The sequence below is a fragment of the Littorina saxatilis genome, linkage group LG7, assembly GCF_037325665.1.
Source record: "Littorina saxatilis isolate snail1 linkage group LG7, US_GU_Lsax_2.0, whole genome shotgun sequence".
Lineage (NCBI taxonomy): Eukaryota > Metazoa > Mollusca > Gastropoda > Littorinimorpha > Littorinidae > Littorina > Littorina saxatilis.
The window spans coordinates 20,491,550-20,518,618 of NC_090251.1; the positions used below are offsets into that span (position 1 = coordinate 20,491,550).

At 41.9% G+C, this 27,069-nt stretch overlaps 2 protein-coding genes across 2 annotated transcripts in view; one reads left to right on the plus strand and one right to left on the minus strand.

Annotated features, from left to right (window-relative positions):
- LOC138970880 (ephrin-B2-like) overlaps positions 1 to 27,069 on the plus strand; it is a 368,014-nt gene that overhangs the window by 128,404 nt on the left and 212,541 nt on the right. The gene's annotated exons all lie outside the window — the stretch shown is intronic.
- Positions 9,011 to 25,305, minus strand: LOC138970879 (uncharacterized). The gene is made up of 8 exons (XM_070343446.1): positions 25,181 to 25,305; positions 23,265 to 23,411; positions 21,227 to 21,876; positions 16,279 to 16,387; positions 15,311 to 15,487; positions 14,577 to 14,715; positions 13,007 to 13,127; positions 9,011 to 12,165 (listed from the first exon to the last, which is right to left on the minus strand). The coding sequence occupies exons 1-8, from the start codon at positions 25,200 to 25,202 to the stop codon at positions 11,953 to 11,955; spliced, it is 1,578 nt and encodes a 525-aa protein (XP_070199547.1). The 5' UTR covers positions 25,203 to 25,305; the 3' UTR covers positions 9,011 to 11,952.

The window sequence follows — 27,069 nt, forward strand, 5'->3', positions numbered from 1 at the left end:
GTGTGTGTGTGTATGTGTGTGTGTGTGTGTTTGTGTTGTTATGTCTGTGTATGTTTGTGTCTGTGCGTCTGCGGTTTTCTTATAATTATGTGTGTGTGTATGAGTGTGTGTGTGTGTGTGTGTGTGTGTGTGTCTGTCTGTCTGTCTGTGTCTGTGTGTTTGCAAATGTGTCAGGATAGGTAGAGGTGTTCAGGAGAGTACATCTGCGACAAAAGACTTCAACCTGTCATTATGTGTACCTTTTAGAAAAGTCGTCTCTATTTTCATTTAATATCTCTTCTTTCGCGCGCGCACATATATGTGTTTGTGAATGTGCGCGTGCATGTATGTGTGTGAGTGTGTGTGTGTGTTTGCGTGTGATTGACTTTTTCCAGCAAATGCGAAGGAATAAATGCTCCAAATTGTGATATGGTTTTCGCCCACCGGAGCATACTACGAAAAAAACATTGACAGGGCCGTTAGGTGGCTTCTGGCTATGTCGAGAGATGAAATGCAGGCGCCCGTCATGTACATTACCGTCATGTGCGTTACCGTCATGTAGCTTGAAGCTTGAATACACACATCTCTATATATATATATATACGGCTTGTGTCTGTGTGTGTGTGTGTGTGTTCGCGATGCACGGCCAAAGTTCTCGATGGATCTGCTTCAAATTTGGTGGGCATATTCAGGTAGACCCCGGACACAACCTGGTCGATGAGAATTTTCAACACGTGCTCTCAGCGCGCAGCGCTGAACCGATTTTGGTTTTTCTGTTCATCTTCCCAGATCCATTCCCAGTAACTCTTCCTTATCTTCTCCAGTGTTTTGCGTTTATCTCCCTTCCTTCGTGTGGCGTCAATCCATATTCCCGTTACTATTTTTAGAAGGTCACTGTCCACAACGCTTTTATCCCGGCGAAGCCGGATATTCCTGTTACTATTTTTAGAAGGTCACTGTCCACAACGCTCAATCCATATTCCCGTTACTATTTTTAGAAGGTCACTGTCCACAACGCTCCTTATCTTCTCCAGTGTTTTGCGCGTTTATCTCCCTTCCTTCGTGTGGGGTCAATCGCGTACCGTGTGCGCCACTCACCCGGCGAAGCCGGGTATTCGGCTCTACTTCTTCCCGGCGAAGCCGGCTACCCGGCGAAGCGGGTATTCATCTAGTATGATATATATTAAATTAAAATTTATAGTACGGCTATACGGGATTTTCTAAATCACAACAGGCACCCATTGTCCCGTGTTGATGAACGATAGAGCAATACAAAAACACAAATATTGAACAAATAAGTCAAACAACATTTTTAGGAACTTTTCAACATTTACTGGTTGCTTCATATTTATATTGAGTGTTCAGCGTTTTTACCTTTTTTTCAATGTCACTCCATCGTTTAGCGACCTTCGTGGTGAAGCGGAATGATGCGGCGCTATCACCGAAGCGACCCGAGTTCGATTCATGGTCGGGAAGAACTTTTGTTTGTTTAATTGTATATCCCAGCACTTTTTTTTCAAAATCTTCGGGTGTAAGTGGGTAGGTATTTGGTTATCTCTGCCCGGTAGAGAGTTTCTTTTTTCTCCGTTTTATTTGGTATGTATTTGGAAATGTTTGAGCGGGAAATGTTTCCCCCCTTACATCTCCGTGTATAAATGAGTATTTGGTTGTATCTTAGTGGTGTAAAGCTTTGCGGAGCCGGCTATTTCTGTCAGTGAGGTATATGTTTATCCTTGACTCGATTGCAAGCTTTACCAGGCTTAAATGTCTTCTTTGAGTGTTTTATTTATTTTATATAATAGATAAAATGCGCGTTGGTGTTTTGTTGCAGTTAAAACTTGAGAATATTACAAGATGTTTGGTGGCTTATTGACAGAGGAGCTTTTTTGTTGGTCCGAGGGAGGCATATCGTCTTCAGTTTCATCTTTTTCGACCAAGGCCAAAGGCCGAGGTTGATAAAAATGAAAACCGAAGGCGATATGCTCCCCGAGGACTAACAAAACATGCTGGTCTGACAATAAGCCACCAAACATCGTTTTTGTCATTATTTTGAATGAGCGAAAGTACGCACAACAACAAACGGGATCCTTATTCTGAACGTAATTTTTAGAACGCAATTCCGGGACTCAAAGCGCGTCACAGTAGTTCGAGATAACACGTCATACTTGTCTGTGACGTCAAAGGTAACTTCTTTGTCGCTTTTCTTTAAGTCTAAAAATGTATAGAGCTGCCATCACGTTTGCGAGTTCCGTAAGTTTTTGGCATATTCCCTTTCTTTTAAGTGTTTTATGACTTTTCGTTGTGCATTTTGCGATTACAGACAAAAGTTGCAAATTGACCATGAGTCGCCGCGGTAATTATCAACATTGATTCCAAAGTGTCTTTGAGAGTGAATGCTTACTATCGTTGTCCTCGGAAACACGAATCCAAAGCCACATCAAACAATCAGCCTGATTGGCTTTTATTTTGACAATCCACGTTTTGCCTGAAAGCTTAAACCCATTCACCACCTCCATTTGTTACATGGGGAACAGTGTTATTTATTCCCCAGTTGGTTATGAATGAAATCTCGTGAAAATGACGACAACAAAATTAATCTTGTCATAATTTTCACGAGTTTTCATTCATAACCAGCTAGAAAGTCGGGGTCAACACTGCTAAAATGTAACAAATACAGTGTTTATATCGTAATCTGCGACAAAAAGACAAATCCTTTAAAGGAAAGGCACATGCTCAAAACGTACAAAGGACGGGCGCAGTGGCGTGGTGGTCATACGTCGGCCTCCTAATCGGGATGTCGTGAGTTCGAATCCCGGTCGCTGCCGCCTGGTGGCTTAAGAGTGGAGATTTGTCAGATATCCAAAGGTCAACTTATGTGCAGACCTGCTAGTGACTTAACCCCCTTCGTGTGTACACGCAAGCACAAGACCAAGTGCGCACGGAAAAGATTCTGTAATACACCAGTTAACAGTTTTGGCGTTTACATGGAACGAAGAAGGAAAGCGGAAGAGAAAGAAGTACAAACATACTCGCAAAAAACGATCTGCGCACGCGTTCAAATCAAAGGGGGGAAAAAGGAAAATCGCGTGTTTGTGTGCCCGATGTAATCCTTAGAACCTTTACACTCTTTCTTCGAACACTCAAAAGCAACTTCAGGGCTGGAAGACTACAAAATTGCACTTTCTGCCGACTGAATCTACGCTTTCTCAAATCAACCGGAATAGGAACAAGTCGCGTAAGGCGAAAATACAACATTTAGTCAAGTAGCTGTCCAACTCACAGAATGAAACTGAACGCAACGCAGCAAGACCGTATACTCGTAGCATCGTCACTCCACCGCCCGTGGCAAAGGCAGTGAAATTGACAAGAAGAGCGGGGTATTCGTTGCGCTGAGAAGGATAGCACGCTTTTTTGTACCTCTCTTCGTTTTAACTTTCTGAGCGTGTTTTTAATCCAAACATATCATATCTATATGTATTTGGAATCAGGAACCGACAAGGAATAAGATGAAAGTGTTTTTAAATTGATTTCGAAAAAGAAATGTTGATCATAATTTTTATATATTTAATTTTCAGAGCTTGTTTTTCATCCAAATATAACATATTTATATGTTTTTGGAATCAGAAAATGATGGAGAATAAGATGAACGTAAATTTGGATCGTTTTATAAAAAAAATAATTTTTTTTACAATTTTCAGATTTTTAATGACCAAAGTCATTAATTAATTTTTAAGCCACCAAGCTGAAATGCAATACCGAAGTCCGGGCTTCGTCGGAGATTACTTGACCAAAATTTCAACCAATGTGGTTGAAAAATGAGGGCGTGACAGTGCCGCCTCAACTTTCACGAAAAGCCGGATATGACGTCATCAAAGACATTTATCGAAAAAATGAAAAAAACGTCCGGGGATATCATACCCAGGAACTCTCATGTCAAATTTCATAAAGATCGGTCCAGTAGTTTAGTCTGAATCGCTCTACACACACACACACACACACACACACGCACAGACACACACACATACACCACGACCCTCGTCTCGATTCCCCCCTCGATGTTAAAACATTTAGTCATAACTTGACTAAATGTAAAAAAAAGAAAAAACTTTCGAAAAAACGATCTGCGGATGCGCATTTTCTCAAAAACAGGAAACCGGAAGAGGAAGAAGAAGCAAAAGTGCTCGTAGAAAAAGATGTGCGCATGTGCGAATCTAAAATGGCCGCGGAACTGTTAATCGGTGTATTCATGTCAGAGTTCGGTGGGTTATAGAAACACGAAAATACCCTGCATGCCTCCCCCGAAATCGGCGTATGCTGCCTGAATGGCGGGGTAAAAACGGTCATACACGTAAAAATCCACTCGTGCTAAAAAAACATGAGTGAACGTGGGAGTCTAAGCCCATGAACGAAGAAGAAGAAGAAGACAAACGTACATACTCGCGAATAGGATGAGTCATGACAGCTCTTTATATTTTTAGACTGGAAGAAAAGCGACGAAAAGTTTACGTTTGACGTCACATACAAGTACATGACGTGATATTAAACTTCTGACGCGCTTTGGGGCCGGGCAATTCCAAAAAATGTTTTCACCTATAATGCTGCGTCGCCCAAAACAAATAACGTATAGAGAGAGGTGTGACATTTTATTTTTGCGAAGCAACTGAATATGAAAAGAAAAGAAAGCGTGCAGAAGTATGTTTGGGTCCTGCCGGACTTTATGACCAACGATTTCTTCCTTGGAAGAAAATGAAGATGTCTGCTTTTCGTCTGCTTTGCAAGTCGTAATGGGCAAGAATGTTGTTATTCTTCTTTCTTCGAAGTACCGTAGATTTGTTCTTGGCCATTGTTATATTATGGGAAAAACACGTTTGAACGCAAATTCGCAAAGAAATTTTGATCATTTGCTCCGGAACTGCAACGTCGATTTGCCATAACAAAAAATTCTGGCTCAATATGCGGAAACAGTCTGGTAGTGTCATAGTTTTTGAATGGATTTGGAAGAATTGTTCATAATTTACATAGCACTCCGGCCCTGTTCTTTTTTTCGTCACACCCAAAACCGTTATTTGTTTTGGGCGACGCAGCATTATAAAAGATGTTTATACTTACTCAAACCATACTCCATTTGCCTCTTATTCCCTCTCCTTGCATGCCATCATTTTGTTTTTGATGCCATTTGGGAAACGCTCTGTGTGAAGTGCTTTTATGGTATCGCTTGAGCCAGTTTTTCTTTGTTTTGGTTTGGAACGTTTTGTCAGATTTGCTGAAGAAGCCTTAAGCTACCTTTTGATCTGTTTTTGAAATATCAAATATTGGTTGTTTCTGAAATATATTCAAAACATGTTCTACCAAAACACTGTGCCACGTCTGTGACGTTTGGGTACAAACGTTGTTCGTGGCGATGAACAGATTTGTTAATGTACTTTTTTTTTTAATCTTTTTAAAAAAATTTTACATTTCTATCTTTTAGATGAAGAAGTCCTACCATGTGATTTTTGTTCGTTTGCCATCATTGTGTGCTGCAGAAAGTGCGCCACTGACATGGCACTGCATTGTGACGTCTGTGGCACTTTGATACAATTAGTACTTGTTGAAGGTAGATTTGTACCAAATTCTTTGTGAGTTTCTTTTATTTTTTGACGTAGGCAAACACAGTGTTTACTAGAGAAAGCTGTGCACAAAAAAGGAGACGCATTTAGCCTTTAATAGGCGACTTGCCCTATCGGCCAGCGCCGCGAAGTCGCGGGATAAATCTGCAATACCTTGTGTGGTCTTGCGAGATCTGCCTCAAACTGCGGGCATGTTTTGATAGCTCTGTGAGAGGTTGCGTTTCAGTGCAGACACTTCGCCTTGAAAATGGTTGATTAGCACTGAGCAGCAGTGGGCTGCAGCAATGTTAGCCGCAAGAATAATCCTAAAGTTCGTTCAAAGTACCCAAGCATGGCCCCTACACAAAGGAAACGCGATCGAGTTTTTTTTTAACACAAGCCAGAGAACACCAGCGCTTGGCTGAATTCTCTTCGATGTCAAAATGACGTGCCATCCGTTGTCTGTTCAATAACTTTATCAGCTTCGGTTTCTAGTATCCTGAATATTGTATTTTTCTTTCTTTGACAGTTTGAGGTATTTTTGCAACTTTGATACTTGCAATCGCATGAAAATTCTGCTGTTCGGTAGTCATTGTTTAGATCAGCCATGCGTTGCTCAGAATCACAATAGCCCGCTCAGAGAAAAGTCGCTCTGGATTGGTCTATGCAACGGGCTCACAACGAGGCAAATCGCTTCACGAAGGCGACGAAGAAAGCACGATTGCTGCGAGATATGAAAAAAGTTGTACTTCTTAAACTAGTAGACGATTCGGTCAGTGAAATCGTCAGAGAGAACGTGGTTATGATGGGAAATTTAGCTGGGGTAGTTCCTGAACCTCGAAAAGCGGTGGATCTCTCGGGTTACGTCGAAAACCACGCCGAGAATATCGCAACACGCTACACGGCATCGCAGTGTAAACACCGCCGCCATCTTGGATTACGCAGCGCGCGGTGGGCGAGCATATAAGCCGCTCGCCGAGTGCTTCGCGAGCGCTTTCCTGCACTGCCCTAAAAAACGGCTTTCTGTCATTCGCACTGCGGGCGACCCGTGGCGAACCGCTCTGGGCAACTCGTCTCTGTACTTGTAGTGAATGGAAGGAACGATAACTCTTGAGAGCAAAAAATGTGCCCGCGGGGAAGTGAACCTTCCTTATCTTTCGCACCGGAGAGCTCCAAGCGGGATATTGTGCAAGTTGGCTATTGTAGCGCTGATACTCCACGCCTTTGATGATAATTGTCTAGGGGCATGAGTAAAGCTGATATCATTAATTACGCATTTGAAAATGTAAAGGATGTCAGCATGGTTTTATGTTTTTAATGAAACCAGTAAGCGTTTCTGTTTGCTTGACAGCTTTGGCCATTTTCTTGTGTAACGCACTTGTAGTGTGTGATGCTTATCCACGTCTGGTGTGCATCAAGACAATGCACGCGGCGTTACAGACTAAAATGTCTGAAGAAAAAAATAAGAAGAAAATAACGAAAGAAAGCAACCGCCGACGACAACAACAACAGTGTAGCGCAAAATGGAGTGGAAAGAACAGAAAAGCTGCAAGTGTTCGCAGTGCTGAAAGAACATGTTATTTAGGAAAGAACATGCAAGAGAAAGCTGGTTCAGCACTACCAAGTCCATTCCACTGTGCATTAATTGAGCGGCAATCTTTTGGCAGAGCGATGAAAAAAGTGAGAAAGTCCGCGGAGAAAGATGTCTGTTTTATATGCGTTCTCGTCGGAGATTAACGCTGATTACTACACAAAAAATGCCCAGTCGTTAATGTGGACTAGTGCGTTGCATATTTGGAATCTTTTCAAATGTACAATTTCATGTGTTTGATGTTATGTGGCACGACAGCCGAGAACATCCACTTTAATGACAGCCGTTAGATTGCTTAAAATAAGCATTATATGCTTGAGTTAGTGGTCGTAAAATCCATGCATTGTTTCTTGTCATGATAAAAAGTTGAATAAAGTTTTGTTTAAACCAATGACAGCTCAAAATACAACCGTGTAAAGGACAAATTCCATTCAAAATCACCAGCCAGTTATCTTTCTGCGGGTGTGTAATTGTTAACTCGCCACGTTTGCATGATTGCACAATTTTTGACAATCGAGGATTTGTCGGAAGTGCAGAGTATTGGCGAAGAAAACCTTTTCAGTGACCTTGACCGGTGACCTTGACGGGTGACCTTGACGGGTGACCTTAACCTTGAATGTGTTGAATATATTCGCTAGAGGTGTGTTTTTCTGTTATGCTTCTTATATATATATATATATATATATAAGTATAAATCCGCCTTTAGGACGACCATTGTAAAAAGGGGTTTTATAGCTACCGGTGCTATATCCGTTGTTTTTAAAGCAATATTAATAAAATTTTGTAATTACATTTGCTAATTGACCTACACCCGACTGTCATGAATTGAACGTGAAAATCTGTCAAGATTAAGATATAGGTGTTTTGCATGGTCGCCTTAATGAAAATAATGCAAGAGTGGGGGTTACGGCGACACGCCTTTTCGGGTAGCTTAGGGCAACCAATTTATAAGGTATATTAAGGCGACCAGTATTTGTATATTTTGTTGTTCACAAAGTTTTGTAAAGGGCCTAGAGCCATAGGTTATGCACTTAAAAATGTCCAGTTATTATTATTATTTTAACAATTTTAATTGTCTTCTTCTGCGTTCGTGGGCTGAAACTCCCACGTACACGCGTGTTTTTGCACGAGTGGAATTTTACGTGTATGACCGTTTTTACCCCGCCATTTAGGCAGCCATACGCCGCTTTCGGAGGAAGCATGCTGGGTATTTTCGTGTTTCTACAACCCACCGAACTCTGACATGGATTACAGGATCTTTTCCGTGCGCACTTGGTCTTGTGCTTGCGTGTACACACGAAGGGGGTTAAGTCACTAGCAGGTCTGCACATAAGTTGACCTGGGAGATCGGAAAAATCTCCACTCTTAACCCACCAGGCGGCAGCGACCGGGATTCGAACTCACGACCTCCCGATTAGGAGGCCGACGTCTTACCACCACGCCACTGCGCCCGTCATTTTAATTGTCATTTAGTTATGTGCTCAAACTCTGCAGTTCGCGCTTTCGAAATCGTTATTATTTAAGGTTCCTGATGCTTTGTGTTGAGTGTAATCATGGCTGTTTCATCACTAATTATTCTGTTGGCAGTTTTAATAAACAGTTCAAAACGTGCAATAGATTTTGTGTATGAGTTGTGACAGAAAAAATGATAGATGCTTTCATCAGTGTTGTTCCCAAGTCAGAAATAAAAGGTCACTGTTTGCAAAATTTAAACATATCAATAGGAATGCCTTGTTGTAATGTTAACAGGCAGATGTAAGCAAAGTACATCACAGAAGAAAAACATATAACAGGATGTACATATACACACATTAACACATACAATGCAAACTGCGATAAGTCAACGAATGTGTATTTGTTCAACAGCTCATTTATTTGTCAAAAACAAGAATAAAATTATACACATACACCTTCAGCAATGATGTTTTAATGTGCGCACTTGTTCTTAAATCGCTTCCCTACACTTACCATATTGTTCGAGTCCAAAACCTACTATACTTTGTTCAGTAAGGGAGATTTGACAAAAGGGATGTTGTACAGAGTTGCCAGTGGGACCTCTCTGTAGAGGGTAACAAAAACGGGAAAAAAAGACAACTTACAAGTATGTACAAGAATAAAGTTCTTGCAAAGAATACACTTGCAAAAGGTCTATTGTTTTCAGGTAATGGCAGAAATGCACTCAATGCTGGATTGATCTGGGGCCCTACTACACTCTAAATGAACATGATGGGAATTGCACACACTCACTTATTTGAAACAGTTTGAGAACGGCATTCAAATGTTCTGTTTTGAGAGTTAGCTGCTGTGATCATCTTTTGTGTGCTGAATGAACTGAAAAAGTAAGCTGTTATGGGCTCTCAGTGTGTTCTGCATGATCTGTCAATGTTCTAAATGCAGAACGCTTTCAATAGTCTTGCCGACGTTCTTTCCAGAACAGCACAGTGAAAGTCTGCTAAGATCACAATAAATGCTCTATAGTTTACAGTACACTAATTGAGGTCTTTTTAAATCTCTGCCATGAAACAATTTGAGAACACAAAAAAGTAATTTGACCACTTGCAAGTGTACGGTTCAGATTACCAATGATCTGTTTGAAAGAAAAAATATCGTGTGCAGAATTATGGCACACATATTTTGGTAGTCTTACATTTCACCTAATCATTAACAACATAGAGATCCATATTTAGTATGTTTAAGTTATCTTTTATGTTGAAATCATTGTAAATGTTAGGGCAGAAATGATGTCATAAACACACAAGCTACACCAAGATACCTCAAATTGAAGAAGATTAATGAAGCACAGAAACAACAAATTTTAGTTAAAATTTCAATCAAATGTACACTATCAAGAAAACAATCGTAATTGAGTAGAATCAGAACCAGTGGCCTTTTGGAGAGAGTTACTAAGCCCTCTTCCAAGCATAACATTTTTGGCAAAATAAAGTCAAGACAGAAGAAAATAAATGGCATGCATTTACAATGCAACAGGATTTATTGGGGAACTAATTTACCCCAGAGAAGTGAAACAAATACAGATTAAAACAGAGAACAGTTCTTTGAAATTATTTTGATGTACATGATTGCATAGATTAACTGTGTTGTTTGCAATGTTGATCAATGCCACACACAAATTGACCACTTACAGAATTCATGTACATACATATCACAAACTGGGAAGGAGCGTGATTGACAGTTTGAACTGTGCATGGTATTACAAATTACAATGCTATATTTACTCTGTCATTAGAACTCAGTATTAGAAGCAAAACATAAAACAAATGTCATCGATTTCAAGACACGACTGACAACTTTTAAAGCAAAATGATATAAAATGATTTGAAATTTTCAATGAGAAATAAATGATGACATTATTGTAACCTATTAAAAAAGCTTAATTGTTTTCTATTTATCCTCCAGAATTAGCTTCCCATCAATTGAACATGAATAACAACAACAGGCACTTGTATTGTGGAGAGGAAGTCTTATTATAATACCTTACAACCACTCATCTCAAAAGGTTATGAGTGCAGTCACTGGAGGGTAGTCACATGCTTTGTGCGCCCTTCAATTACTGCATGCACTCAAAATATTACATTTCGTTTTCACCAGTATCGCTATAACATTAACAGCGATCGTTCAGCGATTACTAACTCACAGTACAAAAGAGGGTTTGAATGGGAGATAATGGGCAATGCAGAACTCTTGAATAGATTAGTGACGATCCAAGTGATCAGGCTTGTGTCAGACTGCTTTGATTAGTCTGAGATAGAACACCTGATTGCATTTTCTGCTCAGCTCTGTTCCGGTCATTGCAGAGGTATCTGGCGTCCAAATATTTAGAGTGTACGAGGCACACTTTTGTCGGTCAACATAAAATGTTTAGTGCGTGAACTTTTTACTCTATGAAATAAGCCAAACACGCATACATTTGTAGTGGATTTGACCAAATTTGTTCATAGTACCGGACCTTGCATAATAACACAAACCAGGCCTCGGTCGAGTCTCAAGTGAAATTCTCCTTTATCCGATACTGACAACGATTTTCAAAACACATACTTGATATTCTTTAGTTTAGCTGCCGAGATTGAACCAGTACACATCTGTCATGGGTGATTTTACATACACACATACTCTTTAGTTTAGCTGCCGAGATTGAACCAGTACCACCCAATGATTGCTTTCTGCTTCTTGCCATTCACACAGTGTCAGTCTGGCTGGTTCACCATCCATTCTTGCGTTAAAAAGGGTAAATCCAAAAACAAAGAAACTGCCAGCGTTTTACCACGAAGGGCCATATCAGGGCGGTGCTGCTTTGACATATAACATGCGCCACACGCAAGACAGAAGTCGCAGAACAGGCTTCATGTCTCACCCAGTCACATTATTCTGATTATTCTGACACCGGACCAACCAGTCGTAGCACTAACCCCATAATGCCAGACGACAGGCGGAGCAGCCACTAGATTGCCAATTTTAAAGTCTTAGGTATGACCCGGCCGGGGTTCGAACCCACGACCTCTCGATCACGGGGCGGACGCCTTACCACTAGGCCAACCGTACCGGTCAGAGCTCAGTGACAAGAAGAAAAAAGAGTTGGTGAAATCAAAGGTGTTCAATGAGCAAAAACATACAGAAGGAAGGCTGTTCTCTTAAAACGTTTTATGTTAATGTAAATCCAATAACAAACGTTCCAACAACCTACCTTTCTTGTTTTTTGATTTTAAAAAGGGTAAGCCTGCCCACAATCAAGTTGCGCATTAGAACAAGCAGGCAGCTTCATGGCTGCAGCAACCCTTACTTCATTAGAATGTTTTCTTTGTAAGTGTCTGATGAGCACACTTTGAAACTGGCCACAATATAGGCAAGGTCGTTTCGGTTTCTTGGAAGAAATGTTTGGCAGTCCGTCTGAGGCAGGTGGCAGTCCATTTGAGGCAGGTGGCAGCTCATCTGAGGCAGGTGGCAGTCCGTTTGAGGCAGGTGGCAGTACATCGTGTTTGTCTGGTATTTCTGAAAAAAACAAAATATGCAAAAAATCCTATTACAAAGTTTTCAAAGATCAAAGCAGCTCTACCCAAGAAAAAAATGAAAACTGAACAACGCTTCTTGAAGAATAACCATGTGATCATATTAGGCATAACCAAAACCAATATCAACGATTATGAAAAGTGATCGCTTCCTGGAAATAAAAGCCCAGGTTCAGATCTTTATGTTCACAACAAAAAGGAGCATGGTAAAAATTTCAAAATGGGGGAATGTTGCAGCAGCTTAACTGAACATTTAGTAACTTTTGCCTGGTCTTTGCAAGACTGGTGAATAACGTGTTTCACAAATATACAATTTCCCTGGAAACCATGGACTCCCAGCATTTTCCTTAGAAACAAATGAAGCTGCATAAGGCAGAGATGCGTGTGTGTGTGTGTGTGTGTGTATGTGTGTGTGTATGTGTGTGTGTGTGTGTGTGTGTTTGTGTGTGTGTGTGTGTGCATGCATGTGTCAGACATGAGGTGAGGAAGCTTTTGAGACCATGTTGCCAGTTTTGGTGAATGCTATTTTTAATTGCTGTCCAGTGTTGTTTTCAAAATTGATGTTTTTTACATTTAGTCAAATTTTGACTTAATGTTTTAACAAAGATGGGAAAATGTAGAGCATGTACAATTCTGTCCACACGAAACTGTTTTCTTGATAGTACACTAGTTGATTGCAACTGCATATGCAAATGTCCTGAACTATAGTCTATAGACAAGTCTTGCTTCTGGCTCAGGAAAGCTGAATTTTAGGTAAATTGGCAAATCATGAAAGGTTGCAGTCATAGAGTCACTACTTCTCAGTTTCTTTCACGGACTTTTACCTTGGCATGTTTTCTTCCTTTTTGCAGGTGGTGACAGCATTGAGTAGTAGTACATGTAGCTTGAAAAAGGTGTGCCATCAGAATCAGAATCACTCTCCGGATCGTAACTGTAGTCTTCATCCTAAAACAAAATATTTAGAGTTAAGTTATAGTGATGTCTCTGGCAAGGCGGAACATGCCATCATGTGAAACTCTTTTTTTTATTTTTTATCTAAACATCACAAATGAAAGCTCAAAACGTATTTGTCAGTAGATCTGGAAATCTGGTCATAGGTCCTTTTGAGTAAAACTAAAAGTACTTGGAGGAAGGAGAAAAAATTATCACATTCACACTATTTGACTTGTAATGCGTGTGTGTTAAAGCCCCAGTCCGTCCCAAATGGTTTACAGAACGATTCAAATCTTTTCATGAAAAAGCAGTTCTAACCTTATCGAACACACTTGCAATAGCATTTAGTGAATAGCATTAAATGACACAGTTTTTTTGTTTAGCTCGAGTAAACCACACACCTGTTTTCGTGGTTAATCTAACCCCTGAGCCATCGTGAACCCATGTGATCTACTTTCCCTTTTTTTCTCACAATTTAGTAGTCAGTCCTTGATTTCAATGCGACTCGCTGTATCTGCCATGGCTCGTTATCTAAAACGCAACAAATGGCTGCGAGTCACACGAAGTGAATGGTGTCGGCTGACCGTTCAAAGAAACTGGCGACATGCTGAACATTCGTCTGCTACGAGAAACACGTTTTGCAGGACACGCTTCAGGGCTAGTTTTTAAACTTTAAAATCTTCGAGTTTTACTGATTTTGTCTTAATGAAAAAAGAATTATTTAAGAATATTTGTGTAACAAGCTGTCAATTTATTAGTATAAGTTAGGTCTAGCGCCAAAACGAGCCATCCCATTGTCTGATCAGACAATCCGGCTGGCCACGCAAAAATAAATTCGTTCATAAGTGCTCGCTCTTTTCGGAGGGCACCTACGATGTTCTCAAGTGGTGAGTGTTGAAATGCAAGGGTGTTTGTACTGTGTGTAAAAGCCTGACAGTGTCTGTGATGGTTTACGGGAAGCTGCGTGTGCCTTTAAATTCAACAGGGGACCTAGGTTGATCAAATGTCGTCCTAAAGCTCTAATCTTTTTTTCAGTCGCCCTAAGGTTTGGTGCTTCTATTTAAATCTCAAATTGCTTAACTTTGTCATAGAGTGAGACTGCAAGTCGCCCACTCGGCCACTATGGTCCCATTAATAGTCGTGTTCAATGTGCTTTTGACACAGATCATCATAATGGTCCCGACTCTCCTCAATTATGCGCTTATCTTGTGTCTTTTCTGGATTACACAGATACTGAAGTAAAATGCAAAAAATCCTTAAAATGTGACCCTCCACCACGAAATGAGTCACATGTCACCTCGCGCGGTTCTGCACTAGGCTTAATATAAGTCCAGGGAGTGTCTGGTAACAGTTTGTGGGTCACCTTAATCACAGGCTTATAAAGTTAAAAAGTCATCCGGAGAGTCAAATTCAGGAAGTAGGTAACCCGTGAGTTAGTTCAAATCGCGAGGCTTTTCGTACCTGTCATCTCCAGATGAGGCTGGTTTTATCGGTACATCTCCAAATGAGGCTGGTGGTAGCGGTACATCTCCAGATGAGGCTGGTGGTAGCGGTACATCTCCAGATGAGGCTGGTGGTAGCGGTACATCTCCAGATGAGGCTGATGAGAAATAAATCAGGTCATCTTTTTACTGACACAAACTTTGAAAGGAATTCCTGTTCACGAACCGCCTTTTTCTTTGTTGTTGTTTTTACATGATGGAAATTGAGCTTTCCACACTTTGAACAGATCAATACAACTGATCTCGTTTCGTCACTTCATACGAGACTCGCCACGTCATGTCACAAAAGTAGAAACTCAAGAAGTTTAAGAATTGTAAGGCGGCCTTCTGTCATTTTCAAGGGTACCAATTTGAAGCCAATATTTATTAACCAACATGAACCGTAGCCTACCGTACAGTCTAACAGTGTGAAATGTGAATGAGGGTCGCATCAGCAACTTTAGCCTATTCATTTCACCCTCCGGATGGACGGTCTTATCAGACACTGATTTAGTGATAAACACGTAGTATCGATGCAGGCACACTCATTTTCGCAAACAAGCAGTTGCTTCATAAAATAGGTACTTAACAATTGTGCAGCAAGCTGGTTTTAAAAGTGCATGCATGTTCTGCTGTGCAGTGACTTGAATGAGAAGCATTTAACAAGGGTAAAAGATCAAATACGGTGATGCCACACGCTGAAGAATAACATACCTGGAGTCCTGAGCTGCTGCTGAAGGACAGTAAGGTCGGTGGGAAGCTGGACATTGTTGGGAGACGTAAGACGAGACACAGACTGCGCTGGCAACATCATTGCTTGAGGTGCCAAGGCAACGGGGTGCCAACCAGCCATCGAGAAAACCAGACTTTGCTGACTTGTTGTAACCATGCCTGTCAAACAAGTACAATGTATATCACAATGGGCACAAGTCTGTTTTATGTGGGAAAAAGTATAGCCAGTGTTGTTGCCAGCCTAAGAAGACAATAGGTCATTTGGACCTCCCTAAAAAAAAAACAATAAGTCCAAATGTCCTGGCTTTAAAAAAACAATAGGTCCAAATTACCATGCCGTAGTATTATATTGATGAAATTTCCGCTGTTTGCGCCGTTTTCGATAATTAGGTACACCGGCTGGAACGGGTATTTCCGTAAACGCAGCCTCGAGTGTCAATGACGACAAACACAGAGTCAATGACGACAAACACAGAGTCGGCACCGAGTGCATTTTTCACTCGTAGCAAACATGAGCATTTCGATCGGGGTTTGTTTTCCGACTTTGCAACTCCCATTCCATTCATTGCAGACCTTGTCCGCCTTGTACGAATATGTATCGGTCAGTTGACCACCAAAACGTAAAAACTATCGGTCCATCGACCGGACAAGGCTAGGTCCAATGCGTCAAATCAGAAAGGAATGCGTCAGAGACCGAAGACCAAGGCCTGGCAAGAACACTGTATAGCATGTTAAATTCTTTACACAAGAAACTGTTTCCTTGATAGTACAATAAATGATTGCAACTTGACTAGGAAATGTCCTGAACTATAGACCAAGTTGTGGTTTCTGGCTCAGGAGAGTTGAATCTTAAGTAAATTGGTCATCCATGAGTTCAGTAAATTGGTCATCCATGAGTTGTCGCAGTGAGTGAGTTACTACTTCTCACAGTTTCTTTCATTGACTTTTACCTTGGCAAGTTTTCTTCCTTTGTGCAGGTGGTGACAGCATAGGGTAATCGCAGGAAGAAGGTGTGCTATCAGAATCAAAATCACTCTCCGGACGGTATAAGTCTTCATCCTAAAACAAAATATTCACAGTTAAGTTAATGTGATGTCTCTTGCAAGGCGGAGCATAGAATCATGTGGAACTTTTATTTAAACATCACAATGTAAACCCCAAAGAGTATGCGTAAGTAGATCGGAATATCGAGTCAAAGGTCCTTTTCAGTAAAAGGACTTGGAGAAAGTATGAACACATTCACACCATTTTTGACATTATCATATATATGTTAGGCGCGTTTGATCGATCTGCGCGATCGCGCGATCGCGCTGCGCGTTTGGTGGATCGATCAAACGCGCACACATCGATCGATGTGTGCGCGTTTGATCAATACAAAGAATACAAGAATCGTTAAAACGCGCAGCTCTCATATACTTGCGCATTTAGACGATCCGTCTCACAAATCACCTTTAATAGCAAATGATAAGATAAGGAGAGATGTCAGAGGGATGGACAGAGATGAGGAAGGAGGGATTGGGGGGAGAGACTGAGAGACTAAGAGAGAGACTGAAAGAGAGAGAGAAAGTGTGTGTGTGTGTGAGAGAGAGAGAGAGAGAGAGAGAGAGAGAGAGAGAGAGAAGAGAGAGACAGAGAGCAGAGAGGAGAGAGACAGAGAAGAAAGAGAGAGAGACTGAGACTAAGAGAGAGAGAGAGAGATCCTGAGAGACTGAGCGACTAAGAGAGAGAGAAAGAGAGAGAGAGAGAGAGAGGGGGGACTGAGAGAGAGAGACTAAGAGAGAGAGGGAGAGAGAGAGACTAAGAGAGAGAGAGACAGAAAGAGAGAAGAGAGCGATAGAGAGAGAGAGAGAGAGAGAGACTAAGAGAGAGACACAGAGAGAGAGACTGAGAGACTAAGAGAGAGAGAGAGAGAGAGAAACATTGAAACATAGAACTTTATTACAGGAAAGATAGCATTAGGTCCGTAGGACCTTTCTTCCAGCTAGTCCTGATCTAAGCAAAATGGTTATTATCGAAATGGGAATACATATATTTTGTAAGCGCCTAGGGCTATATTTAGATTAGGCGCACAAATGTTCATAATAATAATAATAATAATAACATAGGAACAAACTTTTTATGATGAAACGCAGACACACGCAATAATAGTAATAATTTTATAAGAATAAGATCATAAGAGAGAGAGAGAGAGAGAGAGAGAGAGAGAGAGAGAGAGAGAGAGAGAGAGAGAGAGAGAGAGAGAGAGAGAGAGAGAGACTGTTTGAAAGATTGAGAGGCCTGACAACAAACAAATCAAAAACGTTGTTGGGGTATATTTCGGAACATTCCTGTATTTGAAACTTTTCACTTCCGGCGTGCGATGTGTGTGTGTGGTAGGGACTTACTTTGTGACAGATCGTCCAAATGCGCAAGTATAAGAGCTGCGCGTTTTAACGATTCTTGTATTTTTTGTAGCCTATTCTTTGCATCGATCAAATGCGCACACATCGATCGATGTGTGCGCGTTTGATTGATCCACCAAACGCGCAGCGCGATCGCGCGATCGCGCAGATCGATCAAACGCGCCTAACATATATACTGTTCAAAAAAAGAAACGCATAGCTTGTAATATTTGGTTAATTTAGTTATATGGCTACAAGGATATCCACCAAACTGCAGAAAATGTTTATCTGGTCGTCGACCTTTCGTCCATTGCCACAAGTGAGCTCTGCACGTGACGCATGCGTTATCAGTGGCTACAATGTCAAAATTGCTCATTTGGCATGACCACTCGTCATGCTTCAGTGTAATCTCGTGAAACTCGGGGAATATTGAGCTCTCACCATGTCTTCCAAAACCCATAAAAGCGGATTGTTCGCCACAAAGAAATCAGACGACAATTCAGCGACGAAAGATGGCCCGATTGAGCAGAGAAGACCGCCAAATTGCATTGGGTCGTTTACAAGCAGGCCAAAGTCAAAGTGCAATCGCCAGGCACTTCCACGTGTCCCAGGGCACCATCAGTAGACTGTGGGTCAGGTTTCAAGCCACTGGCTCCGTTGCTGACTTGCCACGAGCGGGAAGACCAAGGGCGACAACTGCTGCTCAGGACCGTTTCATACGGCTCCGCCACCTCCGGAATCGTTTCCTGTCGGCCTCATCTTCTGTCCAGGCTCTCCCCGGGCCACACCGATTATCGGACCAGACCGTGCAGTACCGCCTGCATAAAGCTGGTTTGAGAGCTCGCAGACCTCACAGAGGAGCTGTCCTCACCCGCCGCCATCGCCAGAACCGAGTGCAGTGGGGCAACCAGCACCTTCGCTGGACCGTCCGGAATCACTGGAGACACGTGTGGTTCAGCGACGAGTCCTACTTCCTGCTCCAGCGACATGATGGTCGGAGGAGGGTCTACCGGAGAGTAAACGAACGTTACGCGCCCAACTGTGTGGATGAGGCACCCATTCATGGTGGTGGAGGCGTCATGGTGTGGGGGCGATCAATACCGCTGGAAGGAGCACCCTGGTGCACGTCCAAGGGCGCATAACTGCCCAGCGATACGTGGAGGAAATTCTGCGCCCACACGCCCTTCCTCTTCTGGCTGACCAGGATGCCATATTCCAGCAGGACAACGCTCGCCCGCACACAGCACGACTCACCACCCAGTTCCTCACCGACCACCATGTCCAGGTGCTTCCCTGGCCATCCATGTCGCCAGACATGAACCCGATAGAACACCTCTGGGATGAATTGGACAGACGTGTGCGCAGGCAAGAAGAAGCGCCAGCAAATCACCGCGATCTATTGCAGGCACTTCAGGAGGAGTGGGACACCATCCCACAGCAAGATATCCGGCATCTGATCCAGTCCATGCCCAGAAGGTGCCGGGCAGTTGTTGCTGCTCAAGGCAGTCACACCCCCTACTGACTTGACAGCCTCGGCACCCAATCGTATTGATTGACTGATTGATTTGAAGATGCAAATGAACTGTGTGTGCATTCAACTGTGTCCATACCAAAATTCAAACAAATAATCTAAATATTGGATTTTCTGTTATTTTTTTCGAAAAATAAAACAAATTTGGCAAGTAGCAACTATGCGTTTCTTTTTTTGAACAGTATATATAATATGCGTGTGTGTCAAATTCCACAGGGGAGCTAGGTCGAACATATGTCATCCTAAAGCTCCAATTCAGCAATTGTACAATACTTTCAATGTATTTTCTTTCGCCCTAAGGTTTGGTGCTTCCTTTCAAATCTCAAATGTCATTTTAGTGACAACCCAGATCCAATTCACCAAATGTCGCCCTAAAGCTCCCATTATACAATACTTTTGATTAGGGCGACCAAAAATATAACATATATTGTGCTAAATCCTACAGGGGAGCTAGGTCGACCAAATGTCGTCCTAAAGCTCCAATTGTACAATACTTTCAACTTATATTCTGTCGCCCTAAGGTTTGGTGATTCTTTTCAAATCTCAAATTTCATTTTTACTGACAACCCAGATCACATTGCCTATCAGGCAGACATACAAGCTAATGTCGACACATGCTTCCAGACAAATTTGCAATAACAATAGAACCTTTTCCCATAATACCATGGCAGCTTAGTACACCTGCCTTTCCTTGAGTCTCCACAATCATCATTCTGATTATTCTGAGACTATGATGCATGCTGGGTGTGTTTCTGCGGGTTGCATTGACCCGAGTTGGACATTGGCGTCAGGATCAAGTCCAAGCATGATTTTGAGGGCATATGTACTCAGAATACTGAATAGACCTCCCTTTAAAATCTCATCCCAAAGAGTAGTGAGACACCGCCCTCCATGAGGGGTCAAGTTAACAGCAGTGTACAACTCAGACAGTCACTTATCCAAGTACTTGGCTAGGCTCGGCATTGCTTAACTTTGTCATTGAGTGAGACTGCAAGCAGCCCACTCGGCCACTATGGTCCAATAAATATTCGTGTTAAAATAAATGTGATGCTTTTGACACAGATCATCATAATGGTCCTGACTTGCCTCAATTATGTGCTTATCTTGTGTGTTTTTCTGGATTACACAGGTACTGTAGTTAATGTCCAACTATCCTAAAAATTAACAGTTTCTTGGTAGTGAATGCGAGTACGTGTAAGAATGTTGTGACTTTTACATACTTTCTTTTTATTCTAAATTCAACCAATCTATATATGTACGTGTGTGTGTGTTAAAGCCAAATGTTGCCCTAAAGCTCCCATTATACAAAACATTCCACTTAGGCATAGGGCGACCGACAAGTATGGGTTATATGAAGTCTTATATCGCGCGCGTATCTCCAGACTCGGACTCAAGGCGCAGTGTGAGATGGATTTTTTTACACAATACATCACGCATTCACATCGACCAGCAGATCGCAGCCATTTCGGCGCATATCCTACTGTTCACGGCCTATTATTCAAAGTCACACGGGTATTTTGGTGGACATTTTTTTAATCTATGGCTATACAATTTTGCCAGGAAAGACCCTTTTGTCAATCGTGGGATCTTTAACGTGCACACCCCAATGTAGTGTACACGAAGGGACCTCGGTTTTTCGTCTCATCCGAAAGACTAGCACTTGAACCCACCACCTAGGTTAGGAAAGGGGGGAGAAAATTGCTAACGCCCCGACACAGGGTCGAACTCACTTCCGAGCGCAAGTGCGTTACCACTCGGCCACCCATTGGTGCCTTTTCTCCAATTTCATTAGACTGACAACATCGACCTAGAGGTGGCTAAATCCCATTTCCTGGAAAGTTTAAAAAATAAAAGCGGTCAATTTTCGTCCTGATATGGCTCTGCGTAGTCGGCTGGACGTTAAGCAACAAATAAACAAACAAAAACGGTCAATTTCATAATGGAGGTAACCCGTGAGTAAGTTCAAAATCACAATGCTTTTCGTACCTGTTCATCTCCAAATGAGGCTGGTGGTATCGGTACATTTCCAGATGAGGCTTTTGGTAGCGGTACATCTCCAGATGAGGCTGGTGGTATCAGTACATCTCCAGATAAGGCTGGTGGTATCGGTACATTTCCAGATGAGGCTGGTGGTATCGGTACATTTCCAGATAAGACTGGTGATAGCGGTACATCTCCAGATGAGGCTGATGATAGCGGTACATCTCCAGATGAGGCTGGTGATAGCGGTACATCTCCAGATGAGGCTGGTGGTATCGGTACATTTCCAGATAAGGCTGGTGATAGCGGTACATCTCCAGATGAGGTTGGTGGTATCAGTACATCTCCAGATAAGGCTGGTGATAGCGGTACATCTCCAGATGAGGCTGGTGATACTGGTACATGTCCAGATAAGACTGGTGAAACTGGTACATATCCAGATAAGGCTGGTGATACTGGTAAATCTCCAGATGAGGCTGGTGATGGCGGTACATCTCCAGATGAGGCTGGTGATACTGGTACATCTCCAGATAAGGCTTGTGATACTAGTACATCTCCAGACGAGGCTGGCAATACTTGTACATCTCCAAATGAGGCTGGCAATACTGGTACATCTCCAGATGAGGCCTGAGGTACCAGTACATCTCCAGATGAGGCTGATAAAAAACAAATCATATCTTTTAACTGACAGAAGCATGTGTTGCATATATATATATATTGTAATACAGACCTTGGGACCTCAATTTTGCCATGGAGTTTAACAAAAAAAAAGCTACGTGCATTTTCAGAAAAATGAGAGTACTCCACATAACTTTTAATCATTCATTTCAAACATGCTGCACACACCGTCATTGATAAAAAAAAAAAGATGGAAATCTTTGTTGATTTTTTCTTTAAGAGAAGACCTAATGTCATTAGACATCTGTTTCATCATTGCTGTAGCCTTCTTGCAGGAACACTTAGACTTCTGCGCGATGTTTAAGACAGGAAACACACTTAAGACAGGAAACACACTTTTGACAGCTTGTAAAATCACATCTGCTGTGCTCAATGACAAATTCATTTTCACTATCAGCTCGGATAACATCGCTTTGGCATGTACTGCACCCTGTTCCTCGGGTAGATCTTTTGCAAAAGACAAAGTCTGTGATGCTCCTCATGCTGGCAGCGGCTTTTCTTGGTGTTGTCAATTTCAGGATCCCTATGAGTCTAGCTTTGACATGCAGTGTCTATCGATGTCAAACTTGGAAAACATACGTTGAAAGGAATTCCTGTTCCCGAACAGCCTTTTTCTTTGCTCCTGCTGAGGATCCACCTCTTTGTTGTTGTTTTTGCATGATAAAAATTGAGCTTTCCACGCTTTGAGCTGATCAACGCAACTGATCTCGTTTAGTCACTTCATACGAGATTCAAAATGGCCATAGTAACAGGTTGTTTTTTTACACTAACTGAGTGAACCGAAAGTAGAAACTCAAGAAGTCTAGGAATTATTTCTCTTTTTTTCCACAGACCGTATCAATCGTAATTTAGAAAATCAAGAGTACAAAATATGGCAAAATCTTACGGGTTCCCTTTTCTGTACTATAAATAGCAATAAAATGATCACAAGATCAAGAAGGGGCATTTACAGGCTTCATGGCCTATCTAATACTAATGTACATTTGAAACTTAGTCAGGTATAGATTACATTCAAAAAGCAGAGGGGTGGACTTTTTCTTGGGTTCCTACCATTGTAAGTTTTTGTTAAAACTTTAAACAATTAAAGTAAAGGTTAATGTATTGGCAAAACAAAGACGAGAACCGAAAAATGCCACACTATGAAAATAAGTATGATAAAATGAAGTCGCAGTAACACTAAGCTTTCAGTTTTATGGGAAAAGTATATATTTCACGACGTTACAAAAACATATTGAACGGAATTGCCACCACCAAGGAATATGATAGCCATGCCTTCAACCCTATTCAACGAAGAGGAAATCTGTATCTGTCAAGTCAATGCTGGTGTCTTGATTACCGCTTTACTGCTTTAAAGAAATGTGCCAACCTTGTGTTTTTTCTTCTGTGACTCGACGGCCTCCAGCTCCTCTTGCAGTACCACAACTCGTTTGGACAGCTGCTAGTTGCGGAATGACAGACTGTCGACCTCCTGCTGGTACTTTCTGTTCCATTGTTCCTTCTCTTTCAGGTGCTCCTATACAACAGGCACAAGAACCAATTGTATTTATGGTCAGTTGACAAAGCCATCTACTTTCAGTACATTTGACACTTTTCAACAATTTAGTCTTATGGTATGAATATTCTTCAAATGGCAAACAATTTTCTAATTACATTCAAAGTTATTCTTATAATTATCATATGTTAAAAGGCTTTTCTGGTTAATGTTAATTGTAATTCAATCAAGTTTGCGTTTTAATGAAACAGATCCTGTGATTGGTCAGAATGCCCCAACTCATTAAAAATTACCGGTCATTAAATAGAGCTTAAACAATGACCACGAGTTGATTAGTGGAAAATAAACCACGAGTGGGTATTTGCAGCCTCTTGGTAATTCACGAGTGTGCGGAGCAGGTTGTTAATGAATTTTTTAGCTAGTGGCTATCGACAATTAGTCACCGGTAATTTGTAATGAGTTGGGACATTCTGACCAATCACAGGATCTGTTTCATTAAAACGCAAACTTGATTGTATTACAATTGTCGATAACCACTCGCTAAAAAATCCATTAACAACCTGCTGGCGAGGCGTATTGATACAGCCTCAACTAGTCTCGGTTAGCTTTGAGGGTCATTTTACAAGTAGGAAATATGAAGGCCAACGAAATACCGAGACCATAAGGTATGCGAAGTGATGACGTTGAGTACGTGACGTAAGTTAATGCATGAATTCTTCCGGACTACGTCAGTCAATTCCAAAGATCGCTTTTGTGATGAAAAGAATTTGTTTTAGAGTTTGCTGTCCAGAAACCCGTCAAAAAAGAAGGGAAAATGTGTGTGAAAGAAAACAAAACAGGAGCAGAGTGATACGATAGGAATACAGAGACATTTCTTGGGACTTGACCCTTGCAGGTAGGTGGACTGAAAGTAGTGTGTGAACAGAACAGAACCAATTCTGTCTGTTTACAACCGCATGAAAGCAGGAAAGAGATTGTCGTCAGATTCAATTACAATAACATTAACATGCTTCCATTTGAAACTTCTCGGTCTTCATCGTGGATTGACGCCCTCCCAAAGTCTAATTGAAGCCCTCCGTCGCTTCGCTCCGTCGGGCTTCAATTAGCTTTTGTCGGGCGTCAATCCCCGATGAAGACTTCGAAGTTTCAAATGGAAGCATGTTAATCACTTAATGTGTAACTGAACAGGTGGGGGCCTCATCAGATCAAAAAGCTGTGTCTGGCAAGAACCGTAGTGAAGGCATTACATCCGCATCAAAGCGACGAAGGAAAGTGTCCATTCTAGCTCTGCCCTCTAAAGTCAAACAGCAGTAAGTCCACTCATAATAAAGCCAAAATGAAGTATTGCCAGTCATAATTATGATAATATGACTGGCAATACTTCATTTTGGCTTTGATTTTTGTTTGTATGTTTGCTTAACGCCCAGCCGACCACGAAGGGCCATATCAGGGCGGTGCTGCTTTGACATATAACGTGCGCCACACACAAGACAGAAGTTGCAGCACAGGCTTCATGTCTCACCCAGTCACATTATTCTGACACCGGACCAACCAGGCCTAGCACTAACCCCATAATGCCAGACGCCAGGCGGAGCAGCCACTAGATTGCCAATTTTAAAGTCTTAGGTATGACCCGGCCGAGGTTCGAACCCACGACCTCCCGATCACGGGGCGGACGCCTTACCACTAGGCCAACCGTGCCGGTTTTTGGCTTTGAAGGGCAGGCTAAAGGTAGTCACTTTGATTAACTGGAAATAATTCATGCAAGTTTTTGTCTTAGCTTTTCTTACCTGAATTATTGCGTAAAGCCATGAGGACCACTCATCCTCCTACCTCTGGTGTAATGAGGGTAGTAGTCCATTTTTGCCGCAAGTACCTGGATAAAAAAAAGCATACACAATAAAATATTTTGTGTTGCCTCAACGTGCATGTCCACCCCCCCCCCCTCCCCCATGTGACCATCTTATCAAGTTGCAGATATTGCTAGTGGTCAGTGTGTTCCCAACACAAATGTGACAAAGGGGTGCTGGTTTTTGTTTTATTAGGTTGAACTTGAAGAATTTTGTAGTAATGAATGTTTTTTGTTCACATCAATTTTGACTCGGTTTAAAGACTTTCATCTGGAATGTTCATAGATCAACCCATAAAAGTTTATCAAATTCCCTTACCAATAAATACACTTTAATTTTCCATGACCAGTGGCTGAACTTCTGTAACACTGACATTCAATTACAATAACATTAACATGCTTCCATTTGAAACTTCTCGGTCTTCATCGTGGATTGACGCCCTCCCAAAGTCTATAGTAATTGAAGCCCTCCGTCGCTTCGCTCTGTCGGGCTTCAATTAGCTTTTGTCGGGCGTCAGTCCCCGATGAAGACTTCGAAGTTTCAAATGGAAGCATGTTAATCACTTAATGTGTAACTGAACAGGTGGGGGCCTCATCAGATCAAAAAGCTGTGTCTGGCAAGAACCGTAGTGAAGGCATTACATCCGCATCAAAGCGACGAAGGAAAGTGTCCATTCTAGCTCTGCCCTCCAAAGTCAAACAGCAGTAAGTCCACTCATAATAAAGCCAAAATGAAGTATTGCCAGTCATAATTATGATAATATGACTGGCAATACTTCATTTTGGCTTTGATTTTTGTTTGTTTGTTTGCTTAACGCCCAGCCGACCACGAAGGGCCATATCAAGGCGGTGCTGCTTTGACATATAACGTGCGCCACACACAAGACAGAAGTCGCAGCACAGGCTTCATGTCTCACCCTGTCACATTATTCTGACACCGGACCAACCAGGCTTAGCACTAACCCCATAATGCCAGACGCCAGGCGGAGCAGCCACTAGATTGCCAATTTTAAAGTCTTAGGTATGACCCGGCCGGGGTTCGAACCCACGACCCCCCGATCACGGGGCGGACGCCTTACCACTAGGCCAACCGTGCCGGTTTTTGGCTTTGAAGGGCAGGCTAAAGGTAGTCACTTTGATTAACTGGAAATAATTCATGCAAGTTTTTGTCTTAGCTTTTCTTACCTGAATTATTGCGTAAAGCCATGAGGACCACTCATCCTCCTACCTCTGGTGTAATGAGGGTAGTAGTCCATTTTTGCCGCAAGTATCTGGATAAAAAAAAGCATACACAAAAAAATATTTTGTGTTGCCTCAACGTGCATGTCCACCCCCCCCCCCCCCCCCCCCCCCCCCCCATGTGACCATCTTATCAAGTTGCAGATATTGCTAGTGGTCAGTGTGTTCCCAACACAAATGTGACAAAGGGGTGCTGGTTTTTGTTTTATTAGGTTGAACTTGAAGAATTTTGTAGTAATGAATGTTTTTGTTCACATCAATTTTGACTCGGTTTAAAGACTTTCATCTGGAATGTTCATAGATCAACCCATAAAAGTTTATCAAATTCCCTTACCAATAAATACACTTTAATTTTCCATGACCAGTGGCTGAACTTCTGTAACACTGACATTCAATTACAATAACATTAACATGCTTCCATTTGAAACTTCTCGGTCTTCATCGTGGATTGACGCTCTCCCAAAGTCTAAAGTAATTGAAGCCCTCCGTCGCTTCGCTCCGTCGGGCTTCAATTAGCTTTTGTCGGGCGTCAATCCCCGATGAAGACTTCGAAGTTTCAAATGGAAGCATGTTAATCACTTAATGTGTAAT

Excerpts from the sequence above, each read along its gene's own strand:
- LOC138970879 (XM_070343446.1), bottom strand. The coding sequence starts at position 25,202 with ATGGCTTTACGCAATAATTCAG. Across the intron at positions 16,388-21,226 it reads CCTCATTTGGAGATGAACAG|GATGAAGACTTATACCGTCC; the intron begins GTACGAAAAGCA and ends ATTTTGTTTTAG. Across the intron at positions 13,128-14,576 it reads GCCTCATCTGGAGATGACAG|GATGAAGACTACAGTTACGA; the intron begins GTACGAAAAGCC and ends ATTTTGTTTTAG.